Genomic DNA, 23,565 nt, shown 5'->3' on the forward strand with positions numbered 1-23,565 from the left:
TTCGATCCCAGGCGCCAGCGAGAAACAATGGGTAGAGTTTCTTTCACCCTATGCCTCTGTTACCTAGCAGTAAAATAGGTACCTGGGTGGTAGTCAGTTGTCACGGGCTGCTTCCTGGGGGTAGAAGCCTGGTCGATGACCGGGCCGCGGGGACTAAAAAGCCCGGAAATCATCTCAAGATAACCTCAAGAAGAAGATACCCCGGCCACAGTACTGAACTCTGGATCAACCGGTTGTGATCGCTTATTGCCTCATACATAACCCTTGTAACTATATTCAATTCCTTGTCTATCTTGAAGGGTTATTGCCTTTGAATACTGTATATACATCGTAGCAGCCCTCTGTGAGTGTTCAGTTGTTACTACAGTATGTAAACATGTTTACATATAACTAATTTCTTTCACCAACATTGATGATTTATCAAAATGACTGATGTGAAGGCTAATTATTTTGCGTGAAAAAGGTTATTTTCTACTTTTTCTATTTAAGGTTATCTTCTGTTTCTTTACAATAACTTGTAAATTCATAACGATCTTGTAGCGGGTGGATAGACGTTAATTGATTCAGTTCATAATGAGACCAGAAAACATCCTCACGTGTTATAGACTGTAAAGACTATAACACTGTTATAGACTATAGGGGGGGGGAGGAAGGGGTCGTGCCAATTAACAAGCCACCGATTGCCTGTTCCGATGACGTCAGTAGAGGGTTTCCCAAAGGTAAGCAACTCACTTTTAGGTTGGAGGGGTGGAGGCGGGACAGGCCGCCTGGCCGCCGTGGAGTCCGCAGTACGGCATCTGGTAAAGGCTCGCTCGCACTCTTCGGCAATCACATCCGCTTCATCTATCATCATCACCATCGGCTTGGGTGGCTGAAAGCCAACACAGGGAACCCAGCCGGCGCGCACAGGCATTTTGACGTAAGGCTTTTCAGTCAACTACACAGATGCACTACGATCTTGTATTCAACGGAGCTCTGATGCAATAGTTCACTAATTAGAAACGTCAAATAATGTGCCAAACCCAAAACACTGTGGATATGCGATCTGCAAAAAGCCCCTTTTGACTCTTATAAAATTTCACTTATTTTGGGTGTGTGTTTCATGGGTATAAAGCAGAGGAGAGAAGGATCAGCAGCGGGCTCCCGGTAGCGAATATTCAAGCTGTGGCTGTGAGTATCACAGGTGGGAGACTGATTTTCACCAGTGAGGCGACGCTTGGGTCAGCTTTGATCAAGGAAGCGAGCAACAAGTGGCGCCCCACCTCGCCACTCTTGAACTGGGGCCCGCGGTGTTGTTGGACCCGTGTTGGCCTGCGGGCCCAATGGGTCGGATGCCCAGTGCTCCGGAGCCGGGATGTGCGTCCCTGGCCAGCGGGCCCCTGGGCGTTACAAACTGACGGATAGATACATCTCCACTCCTTGTTCTCCGTCTCACACCTAGGTGTATTGTGTATGATCTGAGGTTACTGTCTGAGGTCCCATAGGAGCACCAAGGTCTAGTAAACGACAGAGTTCGTTTAACGTCTTATACAGCTCGTTTTCCGCACAACACGATCGGTTATATGTTTTTCATCCGTGTCCTCAATTACTGCTGGGTGCACCGTGGGGAATAGTGAGGGAAGTGGCCAATCCTTCCACCTTTAGCAGGGTTCGAACTCCGAATGTTCGCTTTTCTCTCTCTCTCTACTCGAGAGAGAGAGAGAGAGAGAGAGAGAGAGAGAGAGAGAGAGAGAGAGAGAGAGAGAGAGAGAGAGAGAGAGAGAGAGAGAGAGAGAGAGAGAGAGAGAGGAGGGAGGAGGGAGGAGGGAGGAGGGAGGGAGGGAGGGAGGGAGGGAGGGAGGGAGGAGTTCCAGGGTCTAGTGGAGAACGTCTTCGACTCCCAGCCGTGAGACCTGGGTGTGATGTTCGTGTACATGGGAGTGCGGTGTGCCCGGGGATGAGGCTAACGGTATCTATTATATTCCACACTGGAGAAAGAACACAGTAGAATAGCACAACTTCTCTCCCTACTCTACTCCCTCCGGCTTAATGTAGCGTTATCACCTTATCATGGTGATATGTCATGAAAATTCCGATAGGATAGGCATAAGAGAATATGAAATTCCTACTAGTTTAGAAAATGTATCCAATCAGCATCTCAAGAGGCATGTAATCAGTGGAAAATATCTAAACAAAGCTAAAATACCCACTCATACCAGTACCACTCATACCAGTACCACTCATTACTGCACTACCATAGCACGAGCGGTAGTGTGTATCTGGAGACCTCGCAGCAACTCTGGCGGGAGGGGATTACTTTGCAAACCTTCCGACACCACCACCACTCCAGAGACTGGAGTGGTGGTGGTGTATACGTGTATACGTACCACACCTTGGGGGCTTCGCGGCTGAGTGGTCAGCGCTCGGGGGTCGTAGTCCTAATGGCCCGGTTCAGGGTTCAATCCCCGGCAGAGGCGGAAACAAATGGGCAGAATTTCTTTCACTCTGATGCCCATGTTCACCTAGCAGTGAATATGTACCTGGGAGTTAGACAGCTGCTACGGGCTGCTTCCTGCGGATGTGTGTGCATGTATTACAGAGAAATATACGTAGTAGATATAATAAAGGAAAATGAAGATTGGTTAGAAAGGCGGGGCCCAAGAGCTAATAGTTCGATTGTGCAGACACAAATAGTAAACACACACACACTGGCACGCTCCCAACTCAGTCATACGTAGTACAGATGAGCGCCCACTACATTACGACAGAATATAGTATTTGTCATGTTTTTTTAAAACCGTGACTGAATGAGCCAGTATTCCCTTAATAATTAACGTTTTCTGTTTGTCTTTCTTGTGATTGATAGATATATATTCATTTCAACACTCGGGATGTGCATTTGTTATATTGTAAAACGATACTAACATAAGTAACCTCACCAAATCCTAATAGGCTGATTGTTACTCAGTTCTGCCTTAATTGGTTTCGACAATTTTTGTTTTTATACCAAGGTGTGTAGCCCGCTACAGTGTATGTAGACTGGGAATTTACCTTAATCCGGTTAGTGCTGAACTATGATCAGGACTAAATTATTGTCCTGATCACAGTACAGTAATTATCACATTTAATTATTGGTCAATAATTTGACCAATAATCACATTTGATTATTGACTGGTCAATAACGAAAAGTCAGGCCGTAGTAAGCCTTAATCGCAAGGTTAAGATTAGAGGCCTTAATCTCAATATCATCGCCACCATTAAGACATTAATAATAACCTACGCCTTACTGTATCTTCAGTAAAAGTAAGCTTACTGGTGGGTTACAAATTATGCATCTCGGCCTTCATAACCTTCTTGGGGTTATCTTGAGGTATTCTTGAGATGATTTCTGGGCTTAGCGTCCCCGCGGCCCGGTCCTCGACCAGGCCTCCTTCGTGTTACACCCCCCCCCCCTCCCAGGAAGCAGCTGTCTAACTCCCAGGTACCTATTTACTGCTAGGTAACAGGGGGTATCAGGATGAAATAAACTGCCCATTTGTTTCCGCCTCCACCGGGGATCGAACCTGGAACCTCAGGATTACGAATCTGAAGCGCTGTCCACTCTGCTGTCAGGCCTCCGTATTATACGCCCAATACCAAACTAATAATTATTTTAAACATTCAAATATGGTAATGCTGCGCTGTTCTCAAAAGATTCCTGCTAGATAAAAGCCTGAGGGCTTTTATATATATATGGTAGATATATATATGATATATATTTTTTTATATATGGTAGATATATATGAAGATGGGATGATATATCTGCCTAATCAGAGGCGGTGATCCTTGAGCAGTTCAGCTTAAAAAAGGCATGCACTCCTGTGTTGGCTTTATAGTGAGGTTAAGCCACTGAAGCACAACACATTCGGACACACGGACACACGGGGCCTCCTCAGTACAGCACTGTATAATAAACAAACAAGGCGCCGAGATATGTTGAGGCGCTGAGTGACTTCGAGGCACTCAGACTTGTGCTCTCACAATAACAAGTTGTTTTGAAGAAGAAAAAAGAAAAAGAACAGAAATAAAGTACTCAATCGCCACCCTACCTCCTGACGACCCCAGGTCCTGACCCCAGGTCCTGACGACCCCAGGTCCTGACCCCAGGTCATGACGACCCCAGGTCCTGACGACCCCAGGTCCTGACGACCCCAGGTCATGACCCCAGCAGCTGGGTCAAAGCCTGATACACTCCCACAACAACTCACAAGCTGTTCAGTTACTCCCGCTTCCCGCTCATACAGCGGGTATCTTATTATTGTATTTTATTGTATTGAGAACTGCGTACAATGACGGAGGCTGTCACGTGACAAGCGGAAGTGAGAGCGGCAGAGGTCAGTCATGATGCCAATGGGGCGGTGAGGGTGCCAGGGGGCGGTGAGGGTGCCAGGGGGGCGGTGAGGGTGCCAGGGGGGGCGGTGAGGAAGCCAGGGGGGGGGCGGTGAGGTTGGCAGGGGGGTAGTGAGGGAGCCAGGGGGGCAGTGAGGGTGCCAGGGGGGCGGTGAGGGTGTACGGAGGGATGTTAGGGGGTTAGAGAAGCTGCCAAGTGAGGGGTATCAGAGAGATGTAAAGGTTCTATGGAGGGTTCCAGGGGCATTGAGGGTATTAGGGTGACTGTGAGTGCCAGGAGCTCATTGAGGGTACAAACGTAGGGGGGGGGAGGGGACCGTGAGGGGGTATCAGAGAAGCTGTGAGAGTGCCAGTTCTTTCGCGGTAACGAGACACCAACCTGGTGCCAAGAGAATGCCACTAACACCACCACTGACCTATTATTAGCCATTGTTAAAGACAATTTGTGATAGTCGTCGAGAGCTTTGATAGCGTTACGAGGCCTTCGTAATATTGATACGTTGTGTATGCCAAAAACAATAGTCCAAGGTAGAAGATACTCGAAATAGTAACCCAGCTCGGTGGAGAAGGCTGGAGGCCCAAGCGCCACTGTGTATTAACTGAAAAGCAGTTTAGCAAGTGGGGAGCTGCTTTCACCAGAGCGACCGTTCCGTCAGGAAGTAGCGAACGGTTCCTTAATGTGCTTGCAAGGCAACTGCAAGCTGGAGGTGTCCTGCGCGCCCCACGCGCATTACTACATTCAGTTAATGCCAGGATTACTGCAAGGGTAAGGGAATAACACAAATGTATGGAAGGCAACGAACAATGAACACAAAGAACATACAGAACACACAGAACATACCGAACAGTTTCAACTTAAACTTCGATAATTTCTACTTAAAAAGAAAAAGCATACTGCACAATGTACACAGCTCAGTGTACAATGTACACAGCTCACTGCAGTGTACTCAGCTCGTTCCACCGAGTACACAGTCCACGGCACTAACCTTACACCTCGTCACACATAAACATAATCTATCCAAGCCGGCCTAAGGCCTAGCTTGACCGAAGGTGGAGGGAGATCTGCAGTGGTCTAGGACGATAGTTTGACCTAGGTGGGTAGGAGTCGTCGTGGCGCGCATGCCTCTCTAAACTACTGCAAATAGAGATTCCGAAGCTAGTCTAAACTATCCTAAACTAACATAACCTAAGTTAACCTGCGTTAAACTAATATATGCTAAACGGATTTAACCTTCGATAACACATTCATCCATAACTTTAATTTAACAGATATAAAAAACGTCTCGTGTAACAAGCCAATTCTTCTGTGGCTTTGACAAACAATTAGTCTCGTCTGTTTTTGACAGCCAAATCTCGTGTGGTCTTAACAGCCAAATCTCGTGTGGTCTGGACAGCCAATTCTAGTGTGGTCTTAACAGCCAATTCTCGTGTGATCTTGATATCTAAGTCTCGTGTTGCCGTGACAGCCAAGTCTCGCGTGGCCTGACTGACAAGTCTCGCGTGGCCTTGACTGACAAGTCTCGCGTGACCTTGACTGACAAGTCTCGCTTGGCCTTGACTGACAAGTCTCGCGTGGCCTTGACTGACAAGTCTCGCGTGGGCCTTAATAGCCAACTCTCGTGTTTTCCTCAACAGCCAAGTCTCATGGCTGTCTGCTGTGGTATCCTGGACACGGCGATGAAACTTCTCCTCTACTAATAGAGTCATTAATAAGAGGAAACACTCCTGGTTTCTAGTCAGGTATTAATTAAAATAACATGGGTCCGTGGTGCAGCAGCTGTCGCCCTATTTTCACCCCACATCTCCATGGGTCATCAACCCAACCATTTACGAAACCTGTATGTCTTATCTCAGTCATAGCAGCTTCGTTTACACTTAATACATAGTTTTTTGAGTTCCAAGGCAATACAGGATTGTTTATGACAATAATAGCCTTGGGTTGTGAAATGTTGAAGCTTTTGATATTTTAATAAATATAAACAAAGCCACCATGATTAAGGAAAGATGTACAGGTTTCGTAAGTCGTTGTGTGAACGCTTGATGAATCGTGGCCACAGTGAACAGCTGCGACCTTATTAATATTTCCACCCCAATTACTACAATATCAGAACTGCTTGAGAAGCCGAGCTGCAGGCTAAAATATTTCATTCTATATGACGGTCTTAAACATCAACAAGCACATGTTTCTGAGTTCACCGACGCTATTTCTTAACAAACTGATCATTAAATAATTAAGTCAGCTCTCACGCTCACCTCAATCTCAAGACGGGAAATAATGCCGCGTAAGACAGTTCTGTCAATCAGTGTTTGTCACCAGCAGTCCTTCTCATTACTGACATTAATATTAGAGCAAAACAGGTCATGTCAGAGGTAAAATTTCTATTTCGCCTCTGTACACTTCGCGATGAAGGGAAGGGAACTATCAGAAGAAAGCGCCAAGTCATTACGACTATATAGCACTGGGATGGGGTCAGGATAAGGATTTGGGATGGGACGGAGGGAAGGAATGGTGCCTAACCACTTCGCGATGAAGACAGTATATCGGAAGTTACAAGAGAACACATATAGCTACAAGATGCCCTATACGTAGCTATACGAACAACCTGTCTTCCTACAAAGAACGTCGCTTTTCGCTTGTATGCGTTACGTAAGGCCAAAAAATTGTAGTACTAGAAAATGGAAGCGGCTGGCGAAAGTGACGTACTATCCCGTTTTCTGTTTTGTGTCCTCTGGTAGGTTAGGAGAGGACACTTTACATCAACTGGTTTCTTGACGTTGGGAAATCTTAGGAGGACGAGCTGATACTATAGCCTGCACGGAGCCTATACATAGGTATTGGTGATCATTGTGAGAAATGTCGTCACTTCACTGCTCATGATAATAAAATCTTCATTGTAAACGCTTTTTTTTTTAAAGTCAGAGGTTTGGTAGCGACATTTCCCGGGACGCCGAAGTGGTAGCCACTGATGCTCAGAATGTTGTAGAAACAAAAAGTTATGTGACACTCATAATAAACTAAAACATGTCAACAAAAATGTAAGAATCTGCTGTAATTATATCGCTTAGTTATATCTAACCAATATATATATATATGGTACCCCTCCTATATAAATATATATATATATATATATATATATATATATATATATATATATATATATGTATATATATTATAAATATATTTATTTATTTATATATTATTTATTGACTTATGGATTTTTTATCAAAGTTATCGACTTAATTTAGAGTCGATAGAAGCTGGAATATCAATTATTCAACAATGTACAACAAAAAGTTTCGTGTTTTTTTATGCGAACAAATATAGATCATTTAGTGAGAAGTCTGGTTGTCTGCGTGAGAGGTGGGGTGGCGGGGATAATGAAGGGGCGATATCCCAGCCCCTTCCGTCACATCTGTCCCCCCTCCCTCCCTCCTATCTCCACTTTCCCGGTCTGGCACTCTCCTGCCTCGCTGTCCAGAGCTCCCACCGCCTCCCTGCCAGCCTCTCCCCCCCCCAAACATTGGCACCATAAGGGAGAATGTTCGGGGAATCCCGGGATGAAGTGCCAAGCAGCTCTGTGGCCACATACCAGCAGTTCTCGGGTCTCCCTCTTACGTGCGTTTCCCGTTTTCTGTCTCGGTTTCGGACCACCAATCGCCTTCCCTAAAGCAGTTATCCTCTATTACCCCTATAGCGGGGCAGGACAAGACATTTGGGCACACAACCTTACACTCGATGCCTCTGGGTCACCTAGCAGAAATAGGCAACCCGGTGTTTAGCACTGTTGTGGGTTGCATCCTGGGAGAGATCTTTCGTTGGCCTAGGGAAACCCTAGCTTAGCCAACCAGAGTTTCTGTTCTCGAAAGTAGGAAATTATTTATGCTAGATTTTCACGTGGTCTAGACCAGGTTAGGCGTGATTGAATATACCAAGTTTGGGATGAATTTCAAAGATATTTAATGTCCTCTCGTGTGTAAAATGGATACATACTTTGTCAAATCTCGTCTTCGTGGCGTAGTGGTAAGACGCTCGCCTGGCGTTCCGCGAGCGCTTTGTCCTGGGTTGGTATCCTGGCCGGGCAGGATTTACTGGGTGCAAATCCTTAACTAGAGCCTCTGTTTAACCCAACAGTAAAATGGGTACCTGGTTTTTAAACGATTCTTCGCGGGGGTCGTATTCCGGGAACATAGGTTTAAGGACTTGCCCGAAACGTTACGCGTACTAGTGGCTGTACAAGAATGTAACAACTCTTGTGTGTGTGTGTATATATATATATATATATATATATATATATATATATATATATATATATATATATATATATATATATATACATATACATATACATATACATATACATATACATATATTGGCCCATACGAGGCAGCTCCTATCTAAACACAAAGATTAATCCAGTGTAATTGGCCTATTATGTTGGACATTGTCTTCTGTGTTGGCATCGATATGTTCTTGTCTTGTCCTTACTCTCATGGTGGGTAGAGTAAATAGTTCCGTGATTTGGGTGTTCATGGTAGGTCGCTCTATTCTTATGTGAATTGCCTCAAGAATTTGTAATCTTCTTGCATCTTGGGTTTTGTCTATTATGCAGGTATTCTTGTTCAACATTTCTCTGGTTAGAGTAATGTCATGGGCGTGTCTCATGTGATTCCTAGGGGCACCAGATTGAAGATGGCAATATATATATATACATACATATATATATATATATATATATATATATATATATATATATATATATATATATATATATATATATATTATATATATTATATATATTATATATATATATATATATATATATATATATATATATATATATATATATATATATATATATATATATATATATATATGACAATGTCAGACCACGGAGGAAAATGAAACAGGAATTTCCTTAAGTACTTTCGTATATTAAATACATCTTCAGAAGGAATCTTCATTCCTTCTGAAGATGTATTTAATATACGAAAGTACTTAAGGAAATTCCTGTTTCATTTTCCTCCGTGGTCTGACATTGTCACATTCTTAATCACGTGTTTATTTTCGTGATATACACATATATATATGCGAACAAGCCTGAATGGTCCCCATGACTATATGCGAATGAAAACTCACACCCCCAGAAGTGACTCGAACCCATACTCCCAGGAGCGTACTCCCATACACTCCCTTTGACGGCCGTGATGGTCAAGTGGATTAAGGCGCCCTGTAGTTACCAGTTGCGTTGCTCCTGGGAGTATGGGTTCGAGTCACTTCTGGGGTGTGATATATATATATATATATATATATATATATATATATAAAATGAACCACAAAGATACATAACATCTTCTCTAGTTCCTCAGGGGATAAGATATGGAGTTTTTGTCTCTGTTTCAATTCTATCACTTGGGGGGGCTCTGCTGTAACCCCGAAAGCAAATGCATGCTCCTATAGCTGTGAAGATTCACAGCGTCTGCATGAAGAACAGGAGAAGAGAAATGTCGAAAGCAGTAAAGGAGAGTAAGTCTGCATGTTAAGTTAATACAAAACCAAGTTAAAAGGAAGGTAGACTGGAGAGGGGGAAATGAGGTGTGGATTATACGAGCAAATTGAAATTGAAATAAGTTTATTGATGTAAAATACACACAAAGGGATGAGGTAGCTCAAGCTATTCTCACCCCGTTCAGTACATCGTGTTAATACATACATAGACACACATCACAAACAATAAACATTACCAAACATTCTGAGTATACGAGCAGGAATGGCAAAAGTGAGAGTAGGCCAAATGAATTTGGTCTTTTAGTGTGAGAACTAATATACGGCAATGAATGAATTTCCGTGGCACAATTCAAAAAGATTGTGTGAATTAAAGTTTGAAAGGGATAAAGTAGATGTGGAAGAGTGGATGGAAAAGATAATTTGATTGGGAGCTTAGAGTATGTGACTGGTATGATGTTGAGACGCTATATAATCATTGTAATGGACAAGTTGAACACTAAAGTGAAAACTTACCCTGAAAACGAGCGTTAGGTGTAACCATATTTAAAAATATCCGCGAAGAAAGATAATTATATGTTCCTAGCACATAATTTAAGGATTATGGTATATCATAACATTGGCTGGTGCTAGTGACCAAAGGGGTGAAAAAGCGCAGCTTATTATATTCTTGAAGAAATACGTATGCTTTATTAGGCTTGAGACCCATGGCAATAGGAGGAATATTTATAAATCTACCCGCTCACGGGCAAAACTGAATGGTACTAGGTTGGCAGCTGAGTTGATTGTGAATTGATAGTGAAAGAGAATAGTGAACAATTCTTATATTGAATTGATGAACGAGGATCAGTATAAAAATTTATAGTGATACTAGTACAAAGGAATCAATCTTAATGGAACGTAAACAATAACGGTTTGATTACAAAATGCTGCGGTGTTGCAGAAACTGATAAAAAAAAAAAAAGAAAGGAAGTTCTTAGTGGAACGAGGAATTGGCAAGAGCAGGCGACGAAAAAATGACAAAATGATCCTGTGCATGCTGGCTTGAAACAAGAATAGAAAATGAGATACGTGAAAAAGCGCGCGCATCAGCAGGAAAAAAATCCGTGAGAAAATCAGCATGATGGAAAAACAGTGTGACTGAATGTGTAGAATAAATATGTAATTATCTTCTCTCGTATATAAATAACCATTTCGTTAGGATACAAGTACTGTAAGTAACTTTAAGATATAGGGACTAGAGGCCACATTAGGATACAGGCACTGTAACTAACGTTACGATACAGGCCCTGGAGGCAACATTAGGATACAGGCACTATAACTAACGTTAACATACTGGCCCTGATGATAATTATATGAATATTTTTCTTCGTGCAGACATGTAATACATAATCTCGCTGTATTTTGGTGTCCTGAAGGCTGCCGCTCGTGGACATGCTAAGATGTCACAAGATATTGCACCTTAAGCACGACCTACAATGAAACTTTTCCTTAATTAATGGCGAAAAGTGTGGTCATTAGATTACATAAACTGGAATGGGTACTTACTCGAGCGTCAAGTTGATCTTCACCTCAGTACTAGGATGAACTGGTCCTCGGTACCAGGTTGATAATCTCTCGGTACTGGGTTGGTATTCCATCGGTACTAGCTAGGGCGGTATTCCTTCTGTACTAGGTTGATAAAATGTTCGTACTAAGTTGATATTCCGTTGGTAGTAGGTTGGTATTCCGTCGGTACTAGGGTGATATTCCATCGATACGTGATTGATCTTCCGTCGGTGCTAAATGTGTGTGTGTGTGTGTGTGTACTCACCTATTTGTACTCACCTATTTGTGCTTGCAGGATCGAGCATTGACTCTTGGATCCCGCCTTTCCAGCTATCGGTTGTTTACAGCAATGACTCCTGTCCCATTTCCCTATCATACCTAGTTTTAAAAGTATGAATAGTATTTGCTTCCACAACCTGTTCCCCAAGTGCATTCCATTTGTGTGTGTGTGTGTGTGTGTGTGTGTGTGTGTGTGTGTGTGTGTGTGTGTGTGTGTGTGTGTGTGTGTGTGTGTGTGTGTGAAGCCTATTATTCAGGCCTCTAACTCGTGGTTTGATTCTCACGAAGCTCCTGCAGTCTTATTTACAGCCTATGAGTAAAGTATGATCTTCATCACGTTAAGTGCAACAGTTCCTCATAGTACCGGAAGTGTGTGTACTGGCTGACCTTGTTTAGAGGAATTAATGAATCGGGATTGTAAGCTGATTGTTATCACGACTTGAGGAGCGTTTTCGGCCACTTTGAGAGAACAGTCATATAAACAAAGTGTCTAAATAGTGGAGGCTGAAGTTGATGATGTCACAATCAAGCATACTAACAACTGCATCAATGTTGGGGGGGTCAACGACGTTAATTTAACGCTGAATCAACGTCGAAAATGTTGGTTCAACGTTACTTGAACGTGTTTTGCCTACTGGGACACGGGCTGGCTTGAAACGTGTGAATATCACACGCTGTCAATCCAGTCCGTTCTCTCAATTTGCCACACCGTACAAAACCCAACGACCGAACCTATCCAAAAATGTACAAACCCAACCCACCCATCTAATCTAACCTAACCTAACCTAACCTAACCTAACCTAACTTAACCTAACCTAACTTTACCTAACCTAATCAACCGATGCATAGAAAAGGTTGTTTATTGTGAGGCGTTGCTTTTCGCAGCAAGTTACATTTGATATGTTGGTTACCATAACGTAGGGTAACGACGCATTGATTGAAAGGACGGGTTGAAAAAAGCGTGTATCTTCTTCAAGAGCCATCAATATTCGGCATGTTAGTCTCTGTCTACACAATGTCTACACCCTGCAACATTCGCAACATTCTGTTGTAGTCGCTTTTGTTCTCAAGCCGCAAAACGTTCGTTCAATTTATGTTGCAAGGAAAATGGAAGGCTCCGTACATCCTAATGGATTTCGGGCTATTCATGCCCGTGCCACCTCTTGGATGGCTTAATCTTCATCAATTAATCAATCCTGACGGATAATTGTTAGGTCACCAGTCGAGTATATTCTGCTCACTTGAGGACGAGTATCTACACCGTGAGGAGTAACCCGCTTCACGGTGTATATACACAACATATATTTTTGTCCTGAATTCTTCAGGACTAAAGTGCATCTGCTGATCGGCCAGTAAACAAGTATCACGACCCCAACCCCAAACACTCGGTTACCAGGATGTGTTCTGCTTCTCTGTATATAATATATTGAACAGAAAGAACCGAATATACTGTTGTGGACTTTATAACCAACTAAAGACCTTCGTCAGTTGCCAGTTGAGTATATACTATCTTGACCAGGCAGAATAGTCTTCGACAAAGGATATGAATAACGAGAGAACTGGAATATACATGTTGGTTACTTGGTCGGTAAACTTTTGTGGTGGACTTAATAATTATACCCTTTTTAGATTGCTAAGCCTGAATCCCAACACTAAATCAATCATTGTAAACCAAATTTGAACTGTGTATAATGATTCTTTCGCGAAACTTATTTCAGTATGTTCCATAATGATTGACACCGATAATTTTTTTTATACTGTCACGAAGTTATGAAAACTATGTGATTCTTCCGCGAAACTTATTTCAGTATGTTCCATAATGATTGACACCGATAAAAAATATTTTGTTTATACTGTCACGAAGTTATGAAAACTATGAATAAAGCACTGCATGTAAGAATTGCAACTTTCAACACGACAACATTATTGGAACGGTCATCACAAAGGGCAACACAAATCTAATTTTCAACGTATGAGGCAACATGATTGCAACTTTCAACACATGAGACAACATGAACATACAAAAAAACTTATCTTGAGCATGTGTCGTTACTGCTTCAAAACTCATTCAAAATTGTCTTAAAATTGTCGTTAATATTAATGTTAGTTATCAGTTTGGTTTATGTTCATACCTGCGGCTTTAAACTGTTACGCATCAGAGTTTAACTGATACCAATGAGAACTACTTAGATCAATTATATTATTTATCACAAAAAAATATTATTTCGGCTTTTATATGCGTTAATTAATCAGTAGCTCACCACACACACACAAAAGTCCTCACGTTGCTTGCAGTCTTCGTTAGTATGACAAGGTGCACTTAAAAGTTTTAAAAGCTTCCGTAAATACATAAGATATATTAAATATAAACAAATTAATGTCTCCAAAAAGATTACTTTGATTATTTAACGATCCCCGAAGTATAGAATTTCGGGGCCCAAATTCATCATGTATTTAAACAGTCACATATGAATCCTATACATCTCTCTTCAGTCATGGCGGCTTTTTATACATTTGTTTAACAGTATGCGAGCTCCAGGCACTAGGAGGTTGTTTATAACAATAATAACACTGGGGTTGTGAAGCCTCGTAAACTGTCTAATAAATGTAAACAAAGTCGTCATGATTAAGAGAAGATGTACAGGTCCCGTAAGTGGTTGCGTTAAATGCTTCATTAATCCTGGTCTGGGACATAAAGGTTAGGGAGCAGTGCAGTTAGAGAAAGGCAGAAGACCCTGCAAGGAAATTATCGAAGAGTTAGTATTTAAGAGGTAAAATGTTGGTGGTTCTCATTTCTGCTCGCTAAGAGAAAATTTGAAATTGTTTCTCAGTTTATTTTTATCATCTACTATTCACCTTCCAATAAAGTGAAGTCATCAACAATTCGTCATCAGTAATAGTTATCAGTGATAAACTATATATTGATATATCAATGTGAAGAACAGGTAAAAAACCTGTTAAGGTTCCTACAGTTTTGACAGAAACTGTTCACACGGTCACCCCTTCCGCCACAGGCCAGATATACCAGTGATTAACTTGCAGAGTGACCAGTACACCGTATACTACGCAACGTCTATTACTGCCCTTCAGTAAATTTCTTTGGCAACAGATGTGCACAGTAAGAGTTGAGTCATTAACATTGTTGGAGACTAATTTGTACAAAAAATCAGATAATTGGCCTTTGTATCTAATGTCAGGCGTTAGACATTAAACGTTTAACATCTACACGTTTTAGTCACCTACAATTTGGCACATAATATAATTAATCGACCATTAAATATCGGCACGCTAATTATTTAACATCTTATGAGAATTTAACATAATTCTCCTAATTATAGGGGCATATGAAAACTATCACCTAATACTGACAACTTAAAATTTATGAGTTAATCTTATATTCTAAAATGGCTGGAAAGATTCTTTGCTAACGATTTTGGAAATAATGGGAACTGCCGGTTTGTCTATAAACAAGTTATGGTCTTAATTAATATCCCTAGCGGTTGACCAGGTCTTAAATATGCTAAGTTCTCACGATATATTTTTATATTAATTCTCGGATTTCCATGACTAAATTTCTAAGTGTTTACAACGAAGAGACGGAAAACTAACTGAGCAAAATATAATTGGAAAGCAAACCACATAATCTGAAAACGTGGACTTTTAAGCAATTAAAACACAGAATCAGCCAGGCATGATATAAAAGTCAGTCAATTTGAAACAGCTGTATGGAGTGATTAATATAATATGTACATAATTAATGATTGAGTTTAAATATTGATAAAATCATTGGGACAGAACGGGGGGTCACGAACTAGCATCCTGGGTACGCTATAAGGATATATATCACGCTATTGTGATTTCCTTATATATTAGTTTAAGAGTGATTTCCTTAACTTCTCTGATTCAGTGAACCCTGAAAGGGTGGACAGCGACCTTATTCATCCCGATGGTATATGTTAATTTGTTAAAACTTAACATTCTAACCTAACCAACTCCAACATATATATTAACAAACCGATCAATTTAATATTAATGAAGTTATTAATTAATTAGATACGTAGTGACCAAATGCTACATATCTTTCAAACCAAAAACCCATATGTTAAATAACTGATAAATATTTAAATATAAAAGAATATTTCAGTAAAAAGTATTATCAGGTGGGAGAGACCGGCGGCCAGCCAGCGAGGAGAATGAGAACCACAATTTGACCTCAGCTAATCGATAGTTTACTTGCAGGAGGTGAGACAGAGTTAGCTTGTTACCTGAGAAGTCGTCCTCCCCCTCGCCTCCTAGAACATAAAGGTCAATTCAGGTCAAGAAAGGTCACACTGAAACATTACAGATAATGCAGAAACATGTAAAGATCGGACACTGCGGTTGGAAGCAGAATTAGGAAAAAATAAATAAATAAATAATAATAATAATAATAATAATAATAATAATAATAATAATAATAATAATAATAATAATAAATTGCGATAAAAGTAAAGACAATGAAAATTTAACATTCTAAATTAATACTAATCAAGATACTTACATAACCTTCTTATCAATAAAATTTATGCAAAATAAAACTCAATACTAACGAGCAAGTACTGAAAGCACTTAATATATAATTCGTAACTGAGGAAAGAAAATCTTTTGTATGGAAGATGCACCAAAGTCTAATCCAAAAATAATGTAGCTTCCTATCAGAAAATGGTTAGCTTCAATGTAGAAAACGGAGGTTTGAATCAAATGAGGAAATGAAAGATAATTCATTAGAAAAAAACCGTAGTTCGACTAATGAAAAAAGTGATAAGGAATAGACACCTGACTGAGCGCTGAATGCAATTAGTTATTATTTCTACTCATATTTTATTATACGTTTAAATATTAATAAAATAACAGCATATATAAAAGGTACTTATCGTTGTGATTTTATCAATGTGCATCAATACGTGTCCTGTCTTTTGTGTTAATTAAAATACAAATATATTGGTCGGCCCTAAGTGATACCAATAATCAAAACCTCAATACTTATTTTATGTTTGAAAATTTTCATTAGTATTTTAAATTGCCAGATTTCCTTCATTTAGATGTTAATTTTCAATGTATGATAGAGCATTCTAGGGGACCAAAACCCGGATGACTCCGCACTTCGCCCAGATGTCATCACACTATACCCCTGGAAGAGGAGCAGACAGCTAATGTGGGACTACTACATCATTTGTGTAGTCCCATTATGACCATTATTTACTTTTGCTTAACATCTAAGCAAGTATACCCTGCTCGCTCTGACGCTAGGATATAACTTCTTGATAAATAACTTAAATTTACTTTCCATTTATATGTTTCCTAACAACGTCATTCAGTTTCTTTAGTTAAGTTCTGTTAAAGTTAATTTAACGATTTCAGTCGTTTGAACACGTTCATATTGCTCTTTTTCTTGATTCCAAGTCCTTTGTAAGCCTATCCTGCTGAGCTTATAGTCCAAGTTAAATTATATTGCTGTGTCCCATATTCCAGATAAAGCTGTACAGTTTAGTTATAGCCCTCCTGCCGAGCCCCCTAATTCAAATAAAGCCATGTCGAGCTTTTAACTAAAAACTAAAATGTCAAATTTAATTTAACTCTTTATTTTGGAAAACTCATTGTCTAGTTAACACTGTTATATGACCTCGTAGCTTAATTTCAAGTCTTCTGGATAATACTGTCACTTCACCATCCCATTTGACATACACACACACACACACACACTCTACTGCACCCTGTAAGAGTAATTATTAATTTTTATTCTTTTGAACCCATTAGGCTAGACGACTTCAACTTCCCAAACTCCTAGTACAGTATTCAGAAACCCTTCTGTAGACTCTCTGCTTCCAGCCCTAAGCCTTATTTAGTGGGTCACATTTCCCTAGGATCTCACCTTCGTGAATCCAGCGCATGGATCGTTTCTTCCGCTTCATGTACATTGACTGGCCGCGGCTCATCTTGTTATTCTCATCCACCAATGAGAAGGAGATCCTTTGGGCCAGTTCAACTTGGTCGTCAATAGTCGGGTGATCGGGACGGTAAAAGGATGACGAGGCGTAGGCCTTCTCTGTGGGCAAGGAAGAAGGGTGAAAATATATGTAACGAGGGTTTTAGAACAGAACGAGATTCAAGACAGACGGACAGACAGGCAACACATGACAATTCATGGAAGGCATAAATAATAAATAACATTTATTTTCTGTGGGAAGGGAAATGTATATTATTTAAAAAACTCGAACTTAGCACTGTAAAAGGGTTTGGAAGAATTGAATGTTTACCTACGTCAATCAAAAAACACAGGAATCTTAGTAAAAGGTTTTAGGAATATTATTCACAAGTGATCAAATTTAATCAGGAAATAATCACTACAATTATGAGTAAACAGAAAAACGAGCCAAATCCCTTTTAAAATGTAAATAAGTTTTGGGAATTTACAGTTATCTTGTGACTCTGGAATGCAGACATTAGCACTACGATTTGCACAGAGCACCTTGGAAGATATTGGTAGCATCCATTTTAGATGCTAACTGTATAAAGTAGATATTCTTTGATCATAAAACTGTCTCCCATCGTTAAATTATTTAGAACTTAAAATTGTTACTCAATAATAGGCAATACATTTTTTTGTTTAGCTGGTCTGTTTTTGCAACATCTTTCAGTCAACAACTGGCATTTTTTAGGCTCCTGTGAAAAGTTTAGTCAGAACGTGGACAGCACCCGAATGAAATAGAAACACAATATTTAGAAAATCGTGACTGAATAAATCAAAATAAGCCACCTAACAGCCAGAGTTAACCGTGTGTACACGTCTAAGCGTTACGCAAGCTTCTCAGTATGGTAAGTGTACACACACAAATTATCTTAATGCATTAAGATAATTATTAACATTAAACTTTTCCAAATGGAAAATCACCAAACATAATGTTATATGCAGAAGAGGAGTCACAATAACGTGGCTGAAATATGTTGACCAAACCCCACACTAAAAAGTGAAGGGACGACGACGTTTCGGTCCGTCCTGGACTATTCTCAAGTCGATTGTGAGAATGACACAATCGACTTGAGAATGGTTCAGGACGAACCGAAACGTCATCGTCCCTTCACTTTCTAGTGTGTGGTTTGGTCAACATAATGCTATAGTTTTGTTTTAAGACAGAGCCTTTAGTAAGCCTAAAATACTGCGCCAGATTAATCTTAATTAAATCTATTGTGGTTTTGAAGACCAAATCAGCATGCTTCTGTGGACAACATTCTCATTCTTTCTCTCCTTGCCTCCCGATTAAGTTGTGGTTTTAATTGCAAAACTGAGGTGATTAGTCAGCAAAATGATCGCTTTTAGGCCCTTTGATTTCCGTACCTATTTTAGTTCCCTGCACATTGAGTTGGGTGAAACCTTCTTCTTGTGGGCCTTGTAGGACCCAAAACGTGCTGTTTTGGGTCCATTTCATTTGGATTTTTTTTTCTAGTACGGCAATTTTTGACCGTAACGCATACGAGCGAAAAGCGACGTTATTTGTAAGAGGACGGGTTGTGATGGTTTTGGAATCTACAAAAAAAAAACAAATCCACAAGGCCCGTGATGATTTTGTTTGGTTTTACAAAAGGACATCTCTAGATGCTATCAGTGTCTTGATAATTTTAATGTATAGAGCCTAACCTAACCTAACCTAACCTAGAGGACGAAACAATAATCAAAACACAACCTAACCTAATTTACGTTAAACTCAGGCCTAACGTAACGTAACTTAGGCCTAGATAGGTTAAGCTATGCATAGATTATACTAGATTCGGTCACATTGAGTTTTTATTTTAATTTTTACTTGCCTTGTTCATAAATTATCGTTGTTCTGTTTCTATTTATAAGTTTATTATACTGACTATGTTCCAAAAGTTTACATTTCAATATGTACAAATAGGTATAGCACAATTGTGATGCTTGGTTAACAAATACACCTGTGTTCAATGAAATGTTATACCAGCATGGTATATCATGCTGAGGCTAGAGAGAAGAGTCAAGGAGAGACACAGAAGCGGATACCACATAATCATCATCAACACGAGGAGCTTTCACAGCTAGGATGCCACTCTGGCATTTCCTAACAAGTTTCTGAGTATTGCTGAGATATGATTTACAGGATCTGAGTTCGTCTGACAATTCAGATGTTTTCAATAAACTTAGGGTGTGTATCCAAGCTTTAGAGCGAACGACCAGCATGTAGAAGAAATGGTGTGCATGGAATATAATAATACAAGGAAGATATATTCCAACTTATAAAATTGACCTCCTGATGATGTCAAAGCAATCATACAAAATTATACATTTTCATCAGACGCATCAAGCTCCATATGGACCCAATCTCATGCTGATGATTCAACCAATGTGCACACCTGTTTAGTTAATACAGAAGTTTGACGATTTGTATAAGCAGTTACGAATAAAGCAGTTCGTTCTGATATAACACTTACGAAAGCACAGTAATGACCGCCAACCCCTTGAAGAGTAACTAAAAATATATTTTATGTTCACTAGAAAGACATCGAATAAGGCAAGATATTAATATAGTGAAAAAACCCTTATACAAATAGAGTGCTAAAACTATCAACAGAAAACAGAACGCGAAACATTGTATTCTATTTAAAGAAATTCAAATTTATAAAAGGGTAAACTCTGATGCAGAAATAAGTTGCAGGCTTATGGAACAAATTGCCAAGAAACGGCAGGAAAATGTATTTATTGTAAAGTTTAAAGCATCAGTTAGAAACTAACGATTGGAAGCGAATGGATATAAAATAGCTGCCTTGCATGAGCCAATAGGCTTCCTGCAGATCCCTTTATTCTAATGTTCTTACTTTCTGAACTTGAATCCAAGCAGGCTTTTTCAAGCACTGGTGGATTCTCCTTTGTCATTTTGCGTCTTGTATCTCAAAAGAACAGAAATATAGGTAGCGCCATCTGTGAATTCTTGTTGAAACCTCCAAAAATCTAATTGGGGGCCTACGATGAGGATGAGCCTATAAGGTCCCGATGAGGTCATAAGAGCTGGATGAAATACAGGATGAGGCGACAAAGATCGGCTGAGGATACAGGATGAAGCTACAAGGGCTGAGTGAAAATACAGGATGAGGTTACAAAGACTCAATGAAGATAAAGGATGAGGCTACAAAGACTGGATGAGGCTATACAGAATGAGACTATAAAGGCTGGAGGAGGATTCAAGACGAGGTTACAATGGCTGGATGAGGATACAGGATGAGGCTATAAGGGCTGGATGAGGTTACAAGAGCTGGATGAGGCTACATGACAAACTACAATGCTTCATAAGGCTGCAACGACTGAAGCAAGTTACAAGATGAGGATACAAGATTGAAGCTACAACATTTCGAGTAACCAGATAAGGCTTCAATATTTGGATGAGGCTACAAAGCTGGGATACTAATACTAATTATTAGTATTAATTCTAATAATAATAATAATGACAAACATGTGCACGAGAGAAAATGAAGCGTGAGTCCAAACCAAGAGATATATGACTCAGTCACTTGAGCATAACACGAACAAATAAGGAGCTTCAAGAACCCCCCCCCCCCCCCCGCCGCATGCGATCGTTTACAACACTATCAAAACAAAACGGAAAACTTGTACGTGGCTTATATATTTTTTTCTTGTTGTATTTGATTTAATCAACGTCTAAACTACTCGTCGCATACCACAATGCACCGAGTGATCTTAGTGTTTGTAACTCAAATGCCTTTCTGCCGTATTTATTTATTTTGTTTTAATAATTATTAAGGAGTATTTGATGAGTATGTTGACCAGACCACACACTAGAAGGTGAAGGGACGACGACGTTTCGGTCCGTCCTGGACCATTCTCAAGTCAATCGATTGTGACTTCGACTCGAGAATGGTCCAGGACGGACCGAAGCGTCGTCGTCCCTTCACCTTCTAGTGGATAATGATGATAGCAACGAGTTATTGTTGACTTTTTTTTTAATGAATTCTTTCTTTACCGTGAATATAATTAAAATGATCCTGCTACAATTAATTTAGCTGCGATGTTACAGACAGTATGTTTTTGCCGTTAGCTTACAGATTTAATTTTTAAATTTGAGCTTCTAGACATAATACTTAGAAACGAGTCACTTCAAAAGTTGACATTAGCCGCTGGAAATCGTAAGAGAACCGACACAAAATCACCTTTATAGTATTTTCAGTAAATGCATCAGCGCCGGGAAATGGCAAAACCACTCAGTAGTTGAGCAAACGGAATGGTGGCTATGAGAACGAGGTGGGGGGGGGGGGTCTCCATGGCACTGAAAGCAAGGTGGAATGCGGGTGGCACTGAGAGCAGTGGGAGGGGTTGTCTGTGGCACTAAGTGCAAGGTGGAGGGAGTGTCTCCATGGCATCGGAACAGTTCTGAGAGGGTGTCTCTGTGGCACTAAGGGCAAGTTGGAGGGGGGTGTCTCCGTGGCACAGAGAGCAAGATGGAGAGGGGAACATGACACGCCAAGCTAAGGAATTATCAAATATACTTATACATTACTTATTATACAGTCAAACATATAAGCATGTTAGCAGAAAACATGCAAGCAAAACCGAGCATGAAGCAACATGTTGAACATATAAACATACATACGGATATATTCACACAAACATACATTCACACGCAGAATCGTAAACACATCAACATTACATACAGATGATAAATACACACACACATATATCAAGCAGACTTTCACTGCACCCCACTCGCTGCTACTTACAGGTGGCCGCCCTGTACTACGCTGCTATACAAAATGCTTCCCAGGCAGTGACGCCTTCAGCCCCTATATCCCCACCCTGCCCAAGCAGCACCCCTACAAAAGACCATTTTGCCTTACTGGACGTACTTCTCCTGGGCGTGAGGTCGCCCGAGTCCGTCGCTGGTGTAAACAGCCGCTCCAGGCTGATCTTCTTCTCACCATCCTCTCCATGATCCACCTGCAATCACGAGAAAGAGTTTCAGGTTAAACTTACAATATATAACTCATTCCAATTCCTTATCCAGTAAGTTTTAGTGTTCTAAGGCACAAGGTCCAGAGCTTGCAATAGTCTTTTGAGTTTACAGTACGTGACTATAAACTGAAAAGTTTACAAACTGTTATACTTGGAGCCTGATTGCCTTGTAGTGAGTTGTTAAGTCATTTGGAAAGTGTTTGTGTTGTTGATTTATGGGGTGACGAAGGTAACAGTCACTCGCACGATGAACTAAAGAACATCGAAAAAACTGATTGTCCTCAAAATCTATATACAAAGAGCAGTTCAAAAACAATTTTGCAGGAAAATTTGGAGGCAGAAGAAAATGATATCAAAGAGATATACAATACAGATAAATTTAACTGTATTTGTAACACGGAATTATATATATGTAATTTTCTTAATTTTTCAGCAATTATGGTATTATTTCCCAAGTTAGTTTACGAATATTACATAAAAAAACTAGGCTTTTAGAAAATTAAATGTTTAAAAAACTACAGACCTTTGATATTTATTTGCTTTGCAGGTTTTTTACTCTATTATTTTTTTTTAAATAGTAAAACACCATTAATAAACCAAGAGGTGTATCCCCTTTTCTTGGCGTACAGACACTCAGCGATTACTTTAGTCTACCAGGACGAAAGTAAACCAATGCTTGTTCGTGAGTATCATCATGCACGATTGTATTAACAAATTTGTGGCTGGTTTTAGAGCTAGTGTACTAAATCCCAGAAAACTTTCGTAAAATGTTCTCAACTTCCGCATTTTCTTATTTTGCAACATGGCCCCTTTCTTGGAACCATGTTGCCTTGTTTTGTACCATGACGTCTTA

The 23,565-nt window shown here is 40.1% G+C and overlaps 1 protein-coding gene and 1 long non-coding RNA gene across 21 annotated transcripts in view; one reads left to right on the plus strand and one right to left on the minus strand.

Annotated features, from left to right (window-relative positions):
* Positions 1–23,565, plus strand: part of LOC138349868 (uncharacterized) — a 214,329-nt gene that overhangs the window by 56,952 nt on the left and 133,812 nt on the right. The gene's annotated exons all lie outside the window — the stretch shown is intronic.
* The window catches only part of LOC123765032 (uro-adherence factor A), a 136,434-nt gene that overhangs the window by 32,234 nt on the left and 80,635 nt on the right, over positions 1–23,565 (minus strand). For 16 of the 19 annotated variants that reach the window (XM_069333452.1, XM_069333443.1, XM_069333453.1 and 13 more), the window contains 3 exons: positions 22,598–22,697; positions 17,610–17,783; positions 15,964–15,990 (listed from right to left, as the gene is read on the minus strand). In XM_069333452.1, the coding sequence (XP_069189553.1) occupies positions 15,964–15,990; positions 17,610–17,783; positions 22,598–22,697 (301 nt within the window). The remainder of the gene's footprint in view (positions 1–15,963; positions 15,991–17,609; positions 17,784–22,597; positions 22,698–23,565) is intronic. The other 3 variants (XM_069333445.1, XM_069333447.1, XM_069333444.1) reach the window with 2 other exon arrangements.

This window comes from Procambarus clarkii, chromosome 29 (assembly GCF_040958095.1).
Source record: "Procambarus clarkii isolate CNS0578487 chromosome 29, FALCON_Pclarkii_2.0, whole genome shotgun sequence".
In the NCBI taxonomy this organism is placed as follows: domain Eukaryota; kingdom Metazoa; phylum Arthropoda; class Malacostraca; order Decapoda; family Cambaridae; genus Procambarus; species Procambarus clarkii.